The sequence below is a fragment of the Syzygium oleosum genome, unplaced genomic scaffold (genome assembly GCF_021117445.2).
Source record: "Syzygium oleosum isolate NSW1041296 unplaced genomic scaffold, Sole_v2.1 Sole_v2.43, whole genome shotgun sequence".
NCBI lineage: Eukaryota > Viridiplantae > Streptophyta > Magnoliopsida > Myrtales > Myrtaceae > Syzygium > Syzygium oleosum.
Genome location: NW_026607527.1, coordinates 398,749 through 417,349, shown reverse-complemented (window position 1 = coordinate 417,349; position 18,601 = coordinate 398,749). Strand labels below are relative to the sequence as shown.

The 18,601-nt window shown below is 38.3% G+C and overlaps 4 protein-coding genes across 6 annotated transcripts in view; all 4 read right to left on the bottom strand.

Annotated features, from left to right (window-relative positions):
- Positions 1–5,182, bottom strand: part of LOC115665421 (putative disease resistance protein RGA4) — a gene marked incomplete at its 3' end in the record, with an annotated part of 36,950 nt that extends 31,768 nt beyond the window's left edge. Inside the window, exon 1 of the mRNA XM_056306327.1 lies at positions 4,762–5,182. The remainder of the gene's footprint in view (positions 1–4,761) is intronic.
- LOC130136194 (putative disease resistance protein RGA4) overlaps positions 1–18,601 on the bottom strand; it is a 90,692-nt gene that overhangs the window by 32,554 nt on the left and 39,537 nt on the right. The window lies entirely within an intron of this gene.
- The window catches only part of LOC115669662 (putative disease resistance protein RGA4), a 64,572-nt gene that overhangs the window by 32,554 nt on the left and 13,417 nt on the right, over positions 1–18,601 (bottom strand). The gene's annotated exons all lie outside the window — the stretch shown is intronic.
- LOC130136179 (putative disease resistance protein RGA4) lies at positions 780–2,642 on the bottom strand. Its single transcript, XM_056306326.1, has 2 exons — positions 2,631–2,642; positions 780–2,525 (listed from the first exon to the last, which is right to left on the bottom strand). The coding sequence occupies exons 1-2, from the start codon at positions 2,640–2,642 to the stop codon at positions 1,137–1,139; spliced, it is 1,401 nt and encodes a 466-aa protein (XP_056162301.1). The 3' UTR covers positions 780–1,136.

Below are 18,601 nucleotides of genomic sequence, written 5' to 3'. Positions count from 1 at the left end.
AAGGAGACCGAGATCCACGGAGCGGAGATTCAAGTCCTCCATGAAAATCCAAGTCGTTGTTGATGTTGCCGCTTTCGTCTTTGCATAAATCCAACTCCTCACAATCCCAAATATAGAGATGCACGAGGTTCGATAAATGCTGCAGGAGAGAGGAAGTTAACCGATGACATCTAATGATGTGAAGAGATTCGAGGGAGGTGAGGCTTTTCAAACACTCCTCAAGCAAACATTCTGGATGCTCCGTATCGCTGATTTCCAGGCTCTTCAACTTATTGAGCTCAAATATCATATTTATCAATGCTGGGTTGGACGCAACCAGCGCCAATTTCTCAAGACGTGGAGTTTGTGGCATGGCTTTCAATTTCGTACAGCCATTGATCTCTAATTCCAATAGGCTAGGAAATGGTGGTGTTGAAGTGGATGAATGGCTTGGCTCGATGTCTTCCAATTCAGGCAGACTCCCAATCGATAAAGTCTTGAGGCGAGGTAGTTGGCCTAGTGGAGGTAGACGTTTACATCTTCCGCAAGAGAAGATGCATACCTCGACTAAATTTGGCAAGGAAGCCGTAAGGTTTTCCGTCATCCACTTTGGAAAGCTCTCACCTTTATATTCCCAGATCGTCAACTTCTGCAGATTTGAGTGCGGCTGCGGTCCACCTAACAGCGCTTCATCTCTATTCCCGACATCGCATTATCGGTATCGAAATCCCCCATTTAAGTTGCAATGATTCCAGAGAATGCTTTCCTATCAAGTTCGCCGCCTTGGATTCTCGCTACCACATCCGTCACGCTTCCCAAATTTTCAATGCTAAGGCTTCCTCGGATGTCATTAAGTCCATTTAGCTCCTCAAGTTCACAACAATCCTTAGCAAGAGCTTTATCTTTGGGCAAAATGAAGCGTGTTAGCCTATGCAGAGAACTCAATTGCCCTAGTCCGCGTGGCATATATCCAAGTTCACGACAACCATCTATGTCTAGATTTCGAAGGTTGACTAACTTCCTTATATCCTTCGGCAATTCTTTAAGGAATTGACAACCCTTGAGATTAAGTGTCTGCAAATTCTGCAATCTCGTAATGGAGTTAGGAAGCCTTTCGAGTTCTAAATTGTAAGAGAGATCGAGATACGTGAGATGCTTCAACTTACCAATGGACCTTGGCACCTTCCCGACATATGTGTAATACAGACCCAATATGCGTAACTTTTTGAAACTTTGAATGAGTAGGCGTAGATCTGCTTCACTTGTTGGTCCTCTTGATCCAATTTCCCGATATCTAGCGACAGACAGAAATGTTCTCGGGGACTTGCTTTCAAGCGTGAGATTGGAAGTTCACCCATAATATTGGAATTTAAACGAGGAGATAAATGACGAGCTCTTTCATGTATGGATTTTGTGTCGTCCAATGCCACCCAATACTCGGTCCCCGCAACTAAGCAAGCTAGATCATGCATCAAATCGTGCATCTTGCAAGTCCCCTCGTTCGTGAAAGGTTCTTTTTTAAAATCTTGGAAGAAGTTGCTCCAAAGTAGATCCATGAAATATCCATGAGCAATGTCTTCTAAATGCTGACTTCTATTTGATGGCTGGATAAATCCTCCTGCCATCCAAAGATTGACCAAAGTCCGCTTCTTTATCTCATAATCTTTGGGAAACAATGAACAAAACACGAAACATTGTTTCAAATGTGAAGGAAGATGGTCATAACTAAGCTTAAGAACTAATTTTATGTTGTCTTCCCTTTGAGACACATCTGGGAGCTCATTTTCTTTGAATTTCAACCATTCGTGCTTACTTTTCTTAGAGAGTAAACTCCCAACAGTTCGAACAACCAACGGAACCCCAGAGCACTTTCTAACTATATCTTTACCAATAGCTCGCATGTCAGGATCTTGTAATTCCTCTTCTTTACAACAAGCCATGTGCATTAGTAAATCAAAAGACATACTTTCGGATAAGCCCCCAAGAAGATGAGGCGGAGCAGTGCCGGTGATCTTCGCAACCGAAGGAAGGCGTGTAGTTATAAGGATCTTGCTTCCTTTAGCTCCTCCAACCAATAAAGTTTTCAGGCTTGACCATCTTTCTCCTTCCTCATTCCACAAATCATCTAAAACTAAGAGATATCTCTTTCCATCAATTGTGGTCCTCAGTTCACTTTGCAACCGTTCCATCGAAACCTCGGTTGGTTCTTTCTCCTTTGCACAAGCAATGATATTTTTCACTATATTTTTCGTGTCAAATTCATTAGAGACACAAACCCACATTTTCAAGTTAAATTGTTTACTGACCATCTCATCATTATACACACATTGAGCAAGAGCTGTTTTTCCAAGCCCACCAATACCAACTATCGGAAGGATGGAAACATTCTCATTCACGTTTGAATCCAATAAGAATTCTATGATCGTCTTCTTATCATCATCTCTCCCTCTAATATCTCCCTCACGTATAAACGAATGTGTCTCTTCTCTCTTCCGCCACTCTCTCTCTACTCGCGAATCCACGGAGCGCTCGGTAAGTGGAATCTCCTACCGAGCATTAATGACTTCTATTCTCTCCCTCACTACTCTTATTTTGTAACTCATCTTCAATTTAAAAGCAAGCTGGTTTGAACTTGAGAAAAATGCCTTTACCTCCTTGATCATTGCATTGTGGTCCCTCAATTCTCGTCGTGTAGCTTCAATATTGAATTCTTCAAGCACATCTTGCGCATCATAGAATGCTTCTTTCAATTTCTCAAGCCAAACTCGGATTTGGCGACTTTGGTTGGATTGCTCCTCCGCATCGTCCAATACGGCTAGAAGAGTGGAGACGTGTCCTCGAGCACCTCGAGTTCATGCTTGATGCCCCATAACTTTCCAACCTTATCTAGTGATTGAGTAATCGATTAGTAATGATCTCTCCAAAGCAATGCGATGATGACAGCTTAGCCATTTTTGTTCTCTCTCTTTGTTTGTCTTCTCTGTGCATCGGAAGATATTAATCTAGTCGGTTCGAAGGCTAGAGACTTCTAGGGAAAATTACGAAATTTAGTCACAAACCATTTTTACGGATTCTAACAAGTCTTACACTTTTCAATTTTATCAATATAGTCATAAATCTTTACGTAAAATTTCAATATAATCCTTCATACTAATTATCACTTGAAATTGGTGACTTCATACTAATTATCACCTGAAATTAGTAACGTGGTGGTCCACTTATTGTTGGCCATCCTACATGTTACGGTTGGCGATTTCACGTGGACAAAACAACGCCGTCTTTTTATTTATTTATTTATTTTTATGTTCTCCTTTTCTTTCTTTCTTTTTTTTCTTCACAATTGTTTATCGTCATCCATCTCGCCATCGCTTGGCCAAAGCTCCTCCAATGGTCCTCCATCGATGCCCACTACTGCCTAGACCTTTGGTGGCATTCATTGACCCATGGTCGTCCACCACTATTACCTTGATCGTCCGATCTAATGGCTCGAGCTCCTCTATGGCATGGAGTTGCACATTCTATTCATACCTAATAATGATTAGCTGATGGATCTCATAACTCCCCTTTCACATTAGTTGCATGTTCAACATTTATGGATGCCAAGTTAATTTTATGTCATTTCATTTCCTTCTAATTCCTCCTTTTCTCACTGGGATTTCCGAAAGAAATTATGTGACTTGTAAGTATGTAAGTAACTAACAAAATTTCATGTGATTAGTAACTTTCTACAAGAAATTCGGCTTTCAGCTAATGAAAAAGTACTGACCTGTTTTCATGATTACTAACGTTTTATATAAAAGGCAACCTTTCTAGGTTGATTCTTATCGTCCCATATATATATAAAGACAACTTTGAACAAAATCGATGGTTTTTGCGATGTAATAGTAAATCTTATATAACATGTGGTTTGTAACTTATTCATGGGATGAGTAAGTGTTTGCCTTATAAAAAGTAATTACCGCCAACCCTGTTTAATTAAAAAAAAATGTTAGGTATTGGCAAACCATAGTTAACCCTCCCACGTGGTCCAGAAAATGAAAATTAAAGTTTATTTTTCTCAGCAGATGCAAATAAAAATTTCGCCTGAAGGGGGCTAAAGAACAAAGCCTAGCTTTTTTCTGATGATGCCCATTTTTCCTAGTTTCATCACAAGCTTTCCATAGAAGACAGTGCACGTTCACGTGTATGCCCAACTTGTTTACCAGAGACATCGAGTATTAAGTGTAATAAGATTTGGATCTTGAAAAGGATGGAAAATTATTATAGCTGTCTGGGCAACTTCAACATCTAACTTCAAGTGGTAAAGAAAATTTATCTTCATGAATCTCTGCTTTTGCCCGAATAAAAAAGAAAGAAAAAGATTACTAAGTATCATCGTGAATGAAGGAGTATGAAACCTTTTCTGTGCAAAAAAGAAATTATACTTTGGTACTGAAGTCCCAATGAGCGGGGGGCTAATAAAAGCAAGCTGATGAGGATGTCTTTCAACTTTAAATTTTCATACGTAGAAAGGTAAAACAGCTCTTGAAGTTGGCTAATCTTCCCTTTTGAACTCTATTTAGAATTTTTGGAAATCGGGACATGTTATGTGTTTTTATGTGCCTAATTTGGAAAAGGCTAAATAGCCTAAATATGCAGATCTTGAGGGCCATGTTTCACCATATAAGTCAGATCTCTAAATCCAAATAAAAGACGTGGATAGTTTCCCTAAGCATCTTTGTTTCATCAGGCTATTCATCTTCAGAAAAGCTCTCTGATTAGTTGCTATGAGAAAGAACGAACCTGGCTAATAGTGGGCTGATCGACGGCTGACCGACAAAGGCGAGGCCACAACCGGCGAGATCAAGAGAGGAGGACAGGAGACGGTGTCGGCAAGACCAAGAGAGAGAAATGAGATGAGACAGCGTCGGCAAGACTCCAGAAAGAGAGAAATCGAGGGCACTGCTGGGGAAAGTTGAGAGACTAGAGAGTCTAAGAGAGATGCTAGCGATGAGAGTGAGAACCAAAAGAAAGTAGTGAGGGTCTTAGATATAAAAGATTTAGCATCGTTCTGAACTGTTTCAAACCGGTTCTTCCTAAGGCTGGCTCCCAGAATTTTTACATGAGAGTTGAGCGGTTCTCGTGTGAACAAGTGTAGAGTTGGGCAAGTTCAGTTCGGTTCCGGATTGAACCGACCCGGTTGCTCACCCTTAATAAAAATGTTACATTTGAGTTCTAACAACAAACATTATAAGGCTAATCCCTCGATTAGCGAAAGGGAAGGACCATCATGAAGCATAGAGTTCCTTTTGTGTAAATAAATTAGATAGCCCATTATATAAAATGAAAAATCAATCATACAATACGTTTGGTCAATTGAAATCATTTAATATCACGTCTATTATCAAACATAATATTATTTATATTAGATGAGATTACAATGGAGATTTTACCTACTGCATATTAAAAGTCAAATGTGAAAGACTTGTAGTAGTCATTGTATTTCATAGAGGATGTGGTAGGAGAGGAAACTCTTCTTTGCAACTCTTCCGACAAGATGTAATTCTCCTTTTACCTTACCGACGATACGTTTCAAGACAATCACTTCAATTATTGCGATGTTACTGTTCATCCACGTATGGTGTCTCTCTTGTGCATTCTTCTTTTCATGCCTTTTGACTCTGTGTGTCGTCGTTTTGCTTTAGAAAAACAAGAGAGTCACGGGAAGGTTCAGCGAAAGATCCTGACCAACCGGTCAACTATGTTGCACCGACACGTTAAAATGGCCAACGTGTCGGTGTCCGACACCGACACGCGTGTCGGACACGTCGACACGCGTGGACACGCCTCCGAGGTCAACACGGTGCCGGATTTCCGACACGAAATCAACTCTCCGGACACGCCTCCGACACGCGAGTCCGGCGTGTCCGAAGAGTAAATTTGTAAAAAAATAAAAACAGAGAACAATAAATGGCGTCGACCTCCAAATTAGGGCTAAAACACGATTACCTCTTTACTTCTCTGTTCGACCGACGAACTCCCGTCCTCCGCGCCGCTCGCCGGTCGTGCTCGATGCTCGTGCTTGCCGCTCGCCGCTCCCTCTCCCGCTCCCGCTCCCGCTCGTGCTCGCCGCTCGCCGCTCCCTCTCCCGCTCCCGCTCCCGCTCGTGCTCGCCGCTCGCCGCTCCCTCTCCCGCTCGCGCTCGCCGGTCGCTGCAGGTACACCTCTATGTTTCGAAAGAAATTGTGGTGGCTGGGAACTGGGAAGAAGGGAGAAGTCGGGGAAGGGGGCGTGTGTGGGTGGGTTGGGGGAAAAGGAAAAAGTGGTGGGGGGGGGGGGGGCTGCGTCTTTTTTTCTTATGGGGAGGTCAGATGGACGGGGAAAAGAAATTGCGTTGGGCTGCGTCTTTTTTTCTTATGTATTGGGATATGAGAACATGAATTTTGAGGAGAAGTTTACATATCGCATATACTCTGTTTCCCTAATTGAATTTGTAAATGTGCTTCTTTCGATGGATGAGTTTACGGAGCCTAAACTCGTCAAGTTCATCTTTTTATTGGAACTTAATGGTTTTATGGGTTATAATAAACCAATTGTTTTTGGTCATTATGGCATATTTAATTATTAAAAATATATATTTAATATACGTGTCCCAACGTGTCGAAAAATGGTATTTTTTGAGAATTGATGTGTCGCGTGTCGTGTCGTATTGTGTCGCGTGTCGGTGTCGGTGCAACATAGCCTGTCAACCCGCGGGTGGCGACGGTGATTCGACAGTTCTCACAAAAACAATACCAACTGGTTGCTAAAGTTGCAGCCCAAAACCAACCTTGCCTATGCACTGTTCACTAAAGTAAGCCTCACTTTTTGTCTACAAGTGTTTGGCGCTACTTTTTTTTTTTGGCTAAATGAGTGTTTGGCGCTACTTAGTTCGCACAATTTATCGTAATATACATAATTTTTTTTTATAATTTTTTTCATGGTGGGAAAGTGAAAAAGTTGTGTGGGCTTATGCTATACGAATGCCCTCACTTTTCACATCTAAGTAAAAGAAAGAACGACATGCATATACCAATTATTCAAATTAATAAAAGAAAAAAAAACCGAAAAAGTCGCACACAATGAGTATTATACAAAGTCCTCGGCAAAAGTATCCTTAAGGTGGAGCCGAGGCTCGAGATCACAATTTAGGGTGAAGATTGAGTAGACAGTGTGTACAAAAACAGATGGGACCGGTTCAGCGGTGTACAAAGTCGTACTTCTACACATAACTGAAATGGCCAGAAAGCAACTTAACTCCACCATGGTCACCTATTAACATCACTTTGCGCTTTTATTTTTTATTTTTTGGTTTTTTTGTTTTGGTTCTGCGCCACTTCTGTCTCATTCCTCCTCCTTTGGATTTTAGAGATAGGGAGACCAGGCGCTTTTGGAACTCCAGATATTAAAAATCAAATATTAATCGGTCAATTGTTACTCATTAACAGGCCACCCCCCCTCCTCCCCCCAAATTATTACATAAAACTTAATATAGGCACCCACCTGATTTATTGTCCAAAAACCCTCTTAAAGATAATATAAGAGTACAATAATAACTGATAATACAAAATATTTAAATGACAAATACCAATTGCAAAACCTATGTATATATGTATATTCATGAAAGATAACATCCAATTTAATTGATAAGGTAAGTTGATGTATTATTATAAAAACAATATCTTAGATTAAATGCGATGATTAAGTTTTTTTCTGCTTTTTTTTAAAGTAATATGTCTAATTAATGTTACGAAAAGTGGTAAGTAACGAAGTTTTGTAATGATATAGCTCAACCATTAAGCTCCGTTCTAACTTGCTATCTGTTTATCGCGTATATATATACATAATACAAATACATAATTTGGTTTCACAAATGACAGACAATAAAGTAGAACGAAACAATATGATCATGATGATCGGAGTTTTCTTTGGACTTGCTTTTTATGTTTTTTATAAAGGCAAAAACAAAAGTTTTAAAACATTATTTAAATATTAAAAGATTTTGAAGAAATCATGCATTAATTTGACCGACAAAAAAAATGTAAAAACAAAAATTTTAAAACATTATTCAAATATTAAAAGATTTTGAAGAAATCATGCACAAATTTGACCGACAAAAAAATGTAAAAACATGTCCAAGACAAGATTAGATTTAAAATATATAGATAAAAATCTATTAACACAGCCCTTAGATATCTTGTCGAGGCTTGTGAGAGCGCAAAGATTGAAATTCACTACAGGCGGTATTGTGATCCTCCGATTTGACGTGTGTCCTTTTTCCTTACTTCTCCTTTCTCCCAAAGGCAACCATAAAAAGGGTAAAAAAAACATATTTGGCAACGCGAAGCAAAACAAAAAGGCAGAGAGTAAAATGCATTAGGGCCAAGTGATTTGAGATTTCGTATAAATTTCACTTGGAGATGTTATTGGTACGTGGCGAAGCCGGATTGGACAACGTCTTCAAATTACACTGGAGTTGGGTCCCACGGCTATTCACTGAGGCATAGTACTAGGGTTATGTGTATGAAGCCGTACTGCCATCTAAAGCATGAGGTTGACTGAAGACGAAACATAATAATTGCCACGTGACTGACATGGTCAAAAAGTAACTTAACTTGATCGTAGTTAACTATTAACCATCACTTTTTCTTCTTCTTTTTTTAACTTGGTTCAGCACCACGTCTATCTTCTCCCTCGTCCTCTGCGTTTTTTGGTTTTTTTTTGGTCAGTCTCCTCTGCGTTTTAGAAGAGAGAAACCAGACGCTTTTGAATCTCTAGACATAAAAAATCAAATGTTGATTTATTAATTGTCCCTCATTAATGGCCAATCACCCAATTTATTTCATGAAACTTAATATAGGCACCCTACCTCAATCATAGTAAAAAAAACCCTCATAAACATAATATTAATGTATAATAACAATGGACAATGAAAAATAATTTAAATGACGAATACTAATTACAAAAACTTTATAGAGACACCCACTCCATTTATTGTAAAAAGAGAAAACCCTTAAAGATAATATATGTGCACGATAATAATAGGTAATAAAAAGATATTTAAATGACAAATACCAATTACAAAACCTATGTATATATGTATATATTTTAAAAAAATATATAAAGCAATATATCTAATTAATGTTAAGGAAAGTGGGAAGGAATGAAGTTTTGTAGTGAATATAGCTCGATCATTAAGCTCCTTTCTATCTTACTTTCTCATTATATATAATATATATTATATAATAGATATTAGCTTAGCAATGATCTGTTCAGCAATGCTTCCGATGACAGCTTCCGCCATTTTTGTTCTCCCTGTCCCTCCTTCCCTCTCTCTCTGTCTCTTTCTCTCTTTCTCTGCGAATTGAAAGATAATTAGTCCAGTGGTTCCAAGGCTAGAGACTGTTCAGGATACGCATCGCAAGTCCATGTTGAAGATGAATTCTCCTCAGCCCCGCGTAATAGAAGACAAAGTCTTTACCACCCACCGAGGTTGGTTTTGTCCAAAGACTTTTCGTGCGTCAATAATGCATGTGGGACCCACCGAGGTTGGGTTTGACTAAAGACTTTTCGTGCTTCTAGTGTTTAATAGACTAGCATGCTTGCAAGGGCAATGAAAATGCTGGCGTTGAAAGTGACAGAGATATTTCTTTAGCAGATTGGTTTTATCCAATAGTTTTTTAGGCCTAGAAGCAAAAGGAGAATAGGAGGACCAAGTTGTGAAAGCAAATTGCGTCTCGAAGGACAAACACTTCATTTTTTTCCCAAGGCTTCGTTCTACATTATTATTATTTTTCCTGATATGATGGAGGTCGTTGTCTAATTTCTTGGGATGATTTGAGGTATGACAAAGTTGGTAACAGGATTTACTTTATCAACCTATGGAATATTAGTTTGCTTTGATTTGAGCACGATGAGATTTGAGCTGCGATTAATTAGTAACTAATACATATATGTGCGACTTGTGCGTATGTAACGTAATGGATTTGTTAGCATTCCATTGCCAACACTACACCTCTCAATTCAAAACTCTCCTTCATATCATCAGTTGACATTGTTGCTATTATTTTACTAGAACATTACAGTTTGATTAAGGAAGTTCACTCCCCTTGCCAATCTCTCAAACTAATTTTCTTCCTATGCATAAAATGCTTCTACATTATTTCTTCCTTCCTTTATTTTTTCATATTCTCTAAATAAATAAAGAAAACTGCCTTAAAGATCTCTCTTCCAATACTAGGCACTGCCAAAACTTGCACATTTATGTAATGTAAAAAAAAAAACATATTTAGACATTTTATGCATGTCATTCCTTTTTCATAAATTTCAAAAGGATTCCCATGTAAGGGCAAAACAATGGACATACCCACGGTTTTTTCTAGGATGTACAATTTGTACAAAATCTTTTATTATTTCAGTTTCCTATTGCAATCATCTCGATTAGTAAGGAATATCCTTCAGTTCAAATTTATAACTCTTCTTTAACAATTATGATAAGATAAGTCATTTGTCTTATCTTTCAAGTCTGACTCTTATTTCTATCTCCTAACACATTATTCTTCTAATTTAGCTCTATTCAATATATACAATCAATTTTTTGTCAAATTTCCTTGTAGATGTTTTCTAATAGTACTTGCTAGACCGTAGCATACCTCGTCACTACTAAGAATGCATTTCCAAGGCCTAACAACAGATAGTGGTATGGATTCTTGAGAGATGGCTAGAATACGCAAAGCATATGTTAACATCCTTGAAAAATTGGGAGTCTTAGGTGTGTTTATTTTCCGAAAAATGAGTGATTTAGAAAATAGTTTCCGAAAAATGATTGCTTATATTATTTAGAAAAATTAGTCAAAGGAAAATATTTTCATCATCGATAACAATCTATGCCTAATTATTTTCGTAAGGGATAAAAAAAATTTCCATCCATTTATTTTTGTAAGTGAAACAAACGATTATTTTTTGAAAAATATTTTTCAAATCACTCATTTTTCACTAAACGAATGCACCCTGAAGAATCAACTAGCAGGTGGTGAAGATGATTCGCCAGTTCCCACAAAACCAACCGGTTGCTGAACATGTAACCCAAATGAACTTCGTCTCTCTAAAGATATAAAATTCCTTTGTCAATACACACACCAGTAGATGTATATCTTTGCACTGTTCTTTGAAGCCCGACTTTTTGTTTGCAGATGTTTAGCACTTCTTAGTCACACAAATTTCATAGGATGTGTTTTGTCTCATGCTTTCGTATATGATCTTTTTTATAATTTTATGTTGTGGAGGAAAAGTAACAAATTGGATGCTTTTGCTAAACACATGCCCTTTATTTTTCACACATCATTATTGTAAAGAGCATCTGAGCAAAAGAAAGAACAAAATGCAGATATCAACTCCTCAAATTAAATTAAAAACCCAAGAAAGTTACAGAATACAAGTGTGATAGTAAGTCCTTGGCAAAAGCACCTTTCTAGCGAGGGCCGAGATAGCAATTCGGGGTGGGCATCCTGTTCGCATGTGGCGAAGCTGCGATTGGACGACCAGTGCAAAGACAAAGAGGACGAGTATAGCGGGGAGGCACGCTTTTGAATGAGCCCTAGTATTAGGGTCCACGTGTACAAAGCTTTAATAAATGCCTCGTGACCGGCCCGGTCAAAATATTAATATGTCAAATGTCACTCACCAATAGCCACCCACCTCATTTATTTTATGAAAACCCCATTAAAAATAATACAAGTGTATAATAATAATAAATAATATTTAAATGACAAATACCAATTGCAAAATCTATATATATATCCAATTTAGTAAATAAGGTAAGTTGATGTTGATGTATTGTTCTAAAAGCATTATCTTAAATTAAAAAATGCGATAATTAAGTTTTTTCTGCTTTATTTTAAAGCAATATGTCTAATTAATGTTATGAAAAGCGGGAAGGAATGAAGTTTTGTAATGACATAGCTCAACCAATAGGCTTCGTTCTATATTACTTTCTCATTATATACACACACACATATATTCATAGATATTAGCTTGGCAATGATAACTCCAGCAATGCTCCCTACGAGAGCTTCCGCCATTTTTGTTATCTCTCTCTCTTTCTCTATCTCTCTCTGTCTCTTTCGCTCTCTGTGTATTAGAAGATATTAGTCCAGTGGTCCCAGGCTAGAGACTTTGCAGGACATGTATACCAACTGCATGTCTCTGTCTCCTTCTCTCTCTCTGGATTAGAAGATAGGAATTATTCTCAGCCACGCATAATGCAAAGATGAAGCCCAAGTAAATGATGCATATCAAACGCACCAAGGTTGGGTCGGAGGACCGCGATTGGTTTGTCTAAAGGCTTTTCGTGCTTCTAGTGTTGAATAGTCTAGCAAGCTTGCAAGGGCAATGAAAATGCTGGCGTTGAAAGTGACGTCGATATTTACGTAGCAGCAACTTGTTTTCCATCTTGACAGCTCCCGAGGCCCCAGAAGCAAAAGGAGAATGAGGGGACCAAGTTGTGAAAGCAAATTGCGTCTCCAAAGGGCAATCCCTTCATTTTTTCAGGTGGGGCCGCGATCGCCTTTTGGGGCAGAGATACTGTTGGTACGTGGCCAAACTGGATTGGTCATTGTGTAGACGGTGTATTGGGTCCCATGGCTATTCACCGAGACCTAAACTTGGGTCCATGACTTTTTGTTTCCTTTCTTGTTTTCTTGTGCCACGTCCGTCTTCTTCCTCCATTCTGCGTTAGAGACCACGCGCTTTTAAAACTCTAGAAATTAATAACCAAATGTTGACCTATTTAATTTTTGCTCATTAATAAATGGGCTTTCTTTTAGTCGATTCCAGTACAATAATACAAAAATTGTAAAGATCAATAGATGGGCTTCAGCAACCGAAGCAAATGTGATCTCGGTAAAGAGTTTTGGGCCCTCTGAGACTAAATCATGACCATCAATCTCATTCTTCATCTTGGCCCTTCCCCCTTATGGCATAGCCCAATTGTCACGCTCTAATTTCCGCTCAAGAAAAAGGGAGAGAGAGAAGGACGAATCCTCATACCAATCTTACCAAAAACATACATATCTGGGCCAAAAGCTAATACCTTGTGTGAAGTGAAGGTGCAATGACAAAATCACATCGGAAGAGAAATGATTTGGGACTTGAGAAAGATATGAAACAAAGTATCCGCACTCAATCAAAAGTTCAGATATAGCAATTTTCGATGATGAAATTCTCTTAGGGGGTAGATTTTAATATTCCAAACCAAAAAGGGAATTTCGTAATATTGAAAAACAAGAAAAAGATTAAACATCCGGATTTTTTTTGAGAAGGCAAGAAGCGATTTTGGGAGATAATTATGGAACTTGTCTTGCATAGCTTGGCTTGTTGCCTTCTTATCCTCCTAAGATTGGCATATGCCGTTATCACCCAAAACCAAAGAGAGAGGCAAGAGGGCAGAGAGGACCGCGACGCCAGAGGCGCAAGGCTCGCCGGGGAGTGTCCTTCATCGCCGGAAAACCACTCTAAATGGCAACGACCATGGGTTGAAGTTTGAACTGATATTTCCTTTGACCCCGAACCCTTGTGATTTGGCATCGCGTGATATCCACGTTTCGTCCGGAAATTAAACCTTCCAAAGTACCGGTCACAGGCCGGTAAAAGTGCAACTTTCTTGCATAAACACAATCTATTTGGATTACTTTTAGGGTCGATCCTTGTTACGAAACTGTAGCATCGCATGAGGTCTTTCTAGCGGCACAAAAGCCACTTGATTCAATTATCCGTAGAGTGAGAATTGAGAGCACAAAGCCGGCACCTCTTGTAATTTGGGTTTTCACCAGCGCAATTCCTTCCGGCAGCTCGTGCGGTCCATCCAATAGTCGTATTGCGACACGGTTTTCTCCTTAAACTCAAATGCAGAGACTAGTATGTTAGGTGAAATTTTCATGATTTTTGAAAATATAAAAATTTCTGTTATTACTCAGAAATTGTGAAAATTGTGCAAATCATGGAACATGGTTTCTAGACATCCAAAAATTTTCAACTCGATCGAGTTAGTTCGAATATAGATATTGGTAGTGGAAAATTCTAACTCCTTTGAAAAGTTCGGTCAATTATTGAAGTAAAAAAGTTAGCCAGCGCAATATTGGAAATATCTAATTTGTTTCGGTTTTCTGAAAAATAATATAAGCTTTTTTCCCCAAAGAATGATTATTTCAGATAACTCACAAAGTTAAATATTTTTTTGGGTCATGTGGTGCGTGTCAAGGCCATGGACATGAAATCGAGTCTCGGAAGGCATTTGCATAATTTTGGTCTGAATGGGCTTTTCAGCCCAAGTGCATTCGGCTGTTGTTTAGGGACGGAGGAAATCTGAGATTGTGTTGTGCGGTTTGAATTAGCGATTTATCGCGGTAAGTAATTTCTACCGCTTTCCATTTTTTGTAAAAATTTCATGACATTATTTACCGAGAAAAAGCTATATTGTGATGTGACATGGCATGTAATTTTAAGGTATATAAATAAATATTATTCTATGGAATGCTGTTTTGGAAAACTTGATCAAGCATCGGATACTTTTGAGCCTCTCATGAATGTTTTCTGGAAATATTTAGATTAAAATGCTATTTATATATATTTTGTGTGTGTGTGGGTGCACGAACCAATATTATTTTGAGGCCTAATCATGACCAACGTTATTTACGGAGTTTATTCATAATTGATGTGATTTTTGGAGCTTAACCATAGCTGATAATATTTTTGGGCCTTGTCAAGGGCATAGTGCCACCTCGAGGTGAGCGAACAGATCACTAAGGGAGCGTGGATGGTTCCTCTTATGAGGTGCTCACAATTGGTTTAGGTTTTCCCAAACCCTACCAATTGCGATTTTGATTGACTCGGTTGATTATGCAAGTTTTGTTCTTTTTTTAGGAGTCACCACTAACTTATTTGAGCCTAGTTAGAAATCAAGTGAAACTTGGGAGATCACTTCACTTCCACAAACTAGAGATTCGGGAACGGTTACTTGTTTACACAAAAATCTATTGAGCGCCCATTTTTGGTACCTTTTCTCATTATTTCGTAAACGTTTAATCATGCGATCTTATCCATTTTTAGTCTCTAAGTGCAGCCATCTAAATGATCATGCATTCGCAAAATTGTGCAATTATATCTATCAATCACTTAATCACATAACAACGTAATTACGCAACATTGAAAAAAAAAAGTAAATGAAGTACGGAAAAATAAAGAACCCGAGCCATATGGGGCAAATTAAATAAAGCCCCGTTATTACGCCCCAGGATAGGAAGCCCATGAGTGGTACCCTAAGCTAGGCATGAGATTACCCTAATATATGGAATGCACATTCTCGCAAAATGCCTAAGTCGGATTAAGCCCCAAATTTCACGAATGTGTTTTATATCCTTTGTAATATTATTATAAAAAAAGACTTTTAAACATGTAGATGGCACATCTAGCAACTCGTAACCTAAATCTATGTGCGACGATATGGTGTAATGATCCTGAATATGATAACAATGTGGAATAAGCATGCTCCTCTTTTATCATCATTTTTATTTATAACCATAAATTATCCATCCTAAATGCATGCTGGACATTACTAAAATAAACAAAATGAATCAGAAATTGACGGTCCTCGAAGATTGCGGTAGCAGAAATGCCGCTCGAAAATGAGCGGTTCCGGTGATTTCGTTGCGAAAGAAATGTCAGCCCACAAAATTCGATTATATAATAGTGCTAACATGATGACCTCTCGATGGGAAGGGATTGGATGCGACTTGAATCATACAAGCAAGAGGACGTAATATTATGGATCGAACTTTTGAAACGTAGCCCTTTGTCCTAAGGCATTTTACTTCCGATGACAACAGAATGTGTGATAGAAATATGCAAGAATATTGGATCAGGTGTCCTAAACGGCTATGCACTCAGAGGAGGGGGGAAGGCACGTTAGATCCACTCGAAGTTTCACTACCTCAAGAACAAATGTTAATGCAATGAGGTGAGAAGTCAGATTATCGCACAGTTGCTATGAAGAAAATGAGAACGACTTCGCTAGAAACGTTCCTCTTTAACCCTGGACTTTCATGAAAATTGTCTTAAGTATATATGAAGTGTGGATTCTGCCATGTTGTCAACACAAAACATACAACGTCCATCCGGATAATACCAATCTATAGGAAAATTTAGATCTTGTTACCTACAGACGAAAACAAACTGGGTGCAATTTTCTTTCATTTTTGGGTTAATATCACCAAAATTCTTAAACTAGTACATTCGTACCACATGTACCATAAATTAATTTTTGTGTCACAAAAAATCCCAAATTGGTACTTCATGCCACATTTATCTCATATTGATTTTCGCGTTGCAAAAAATTTCAAACCGGTAAAACTGTGCCGCATTTACCCCACTTTGGTTTGCGTATTACAAAAAATCTCTATCTTTTGGGTAAATATGGCACAAATGTACCAGTTTGCGATAAATGTGGCACATGTACACTAATTTAGGATTTTTTGTGACATAAAAATCAATTCGGTAAAAATGTGGCATGTGTGTACCAAAAATTAATTTACGGCCAAGATTTTTGGCAGTATTAGCCCTTTTCTTTTTGTGTTTTCCGTTTTTCCTTTTCAGCCCCTCACCTTATATATACAATGAGTTTCTCACCTCTTTAGACCTCCCTTGCTTTTTCTTTATCTTTTTTTTTTTTCGATTCTTTCTCGACCCTCTCTCTCTTGTCCTACTCTTCACACCGATCTCTTGCCCCACACAATGTTCGCTTCCACGAACCTCTTTGTTCTTTATTTCTTTTATTTTTATTTATTTTTACTTCTTTTTCTGTTCTCGATTTCTTCGTTCTTTATTTACATGCCAACATTATACCTCTCGGTTCAAAACTATTCTTCGTATCATCACATGACATTGTTGCTATTATTTTCTTACAATATTGCATTTTGACTAAGGAAGTTCACTCACCTTGTTAATCTCTCGAATATATATGCTTCCTATGAATAAATGCTTCTGCATAATTTCTTTCTTTCTTTCTTTCTTTATCTTTGCCAATTCTCTAAATAAATAAGAATTGCCTAAAAAAATCTCTTCACCCAGTAAGCAATACCAGAACTTGCACATTTATGCAATGTACAATCCTATATTTAGGCATTTTATGCATTTCACTCCTTTCTCATAAATACCAAAAGGATTCCATGCGGGGTCAAAATGACGGACATACCCCTCAATTTTTCTGGCATAGACAATTTGGACACAATCTTTTACTATTTATGTTTCCTATTGCAATGATATCGATTAGTTTGGAATATCCTTTAATTGAAATTCATAACTTTTCTTTATCAATAACTACAAAACAACTTATTTCTATTATCAAGTCTGGCTCTCATTTCTATCCCCTAACATATTCCTCTTCTAATTCAACTCTATTCAATATACACAATCAAACATTTCCTGAATTTCCTATTTGATCATATTTTTAGTTGCCTTTATCATTGTAATCTAAAGTTATTTTGTTATATTTATTTTGCATTCTCTATTAAAGATTAATAGATAAGCTTTCTATCGTATTTATTAGCCACCTCTATCGTGCTTTTACGTTCTCTACTAGCCGTCACCAATAATCATTAATCATGCACGTCATGCGTGTAAGTTGCCTGTCATCTGAATTTTTTACAGACTAATTGAACTTGCATTTTTTTAAAAAAAATTAATAAATAGAGAATAAAAAAACGAAACGATAAAAACAATACCGATCAATGAAAGATCAATCGTGATCATCTTCTTCCATGGAAGCCTCCAATTTCGTCGAGATCATCAAAACCAGAGCCTGATCGGAATTCAAGGAAGCGGAGATGGCGGGGCTGTGCGAGAAGCGAGCAAGAGGCTACCAGATGCTGTCCGGACGCCGTGATCGTGAGCTCTTGTGAGAATTGACGAGGTCATCGCGCGAGTGACTGAAGCGGAGACGGATTCGCACAAATGGAGAAAGGGAGGACTGAAACGCACCTCAAATCGCACAGGAATTGGAGCCAAAAAAGGCCTCTCTCTCTCGATCCTCTACGTGCTCCAGAAGCTTCTCCGCCGCTGATCGGCGCCGGAATCCGCCGCTTACCTCGCCACATCCGTTGCTCTTCAAATCACGATGTTCTCGCGCTTGAGCTTCGAATCTGTGCGCTCCGTCGATGAACTCGAGTTTATTGAACCCAAGGAGAATTTCTTCAAACCTCCGACAACTTGGAGCCTTCGAGCTTTCCAATTTTTCATGGAGCGTGGAAGTTCAGGAACATCATTCCATTTCCGCGTGTAAAATAGAAACCGAGAGAGCTTTGTTGTTGCTAGCATGCAAATTGTTCACGTCTGAGAATATGTTAATAACTGCGGTTCAGTCTCGATGATCTCGTACTGATTGGGTTGTGACTCTCGCTATCTGATTGCTGCATTGTGCCATTCAATCGAGTGCACATTAAGTGTTTGGTGAAATGCCTGAAACGATAAACTCGACTCTGTGAAATTAGGTTAAGTTAAATATGACTTCGAATCTGGGTAAGATCATCTTTGTCCGCTTGAATGATTCACCGCA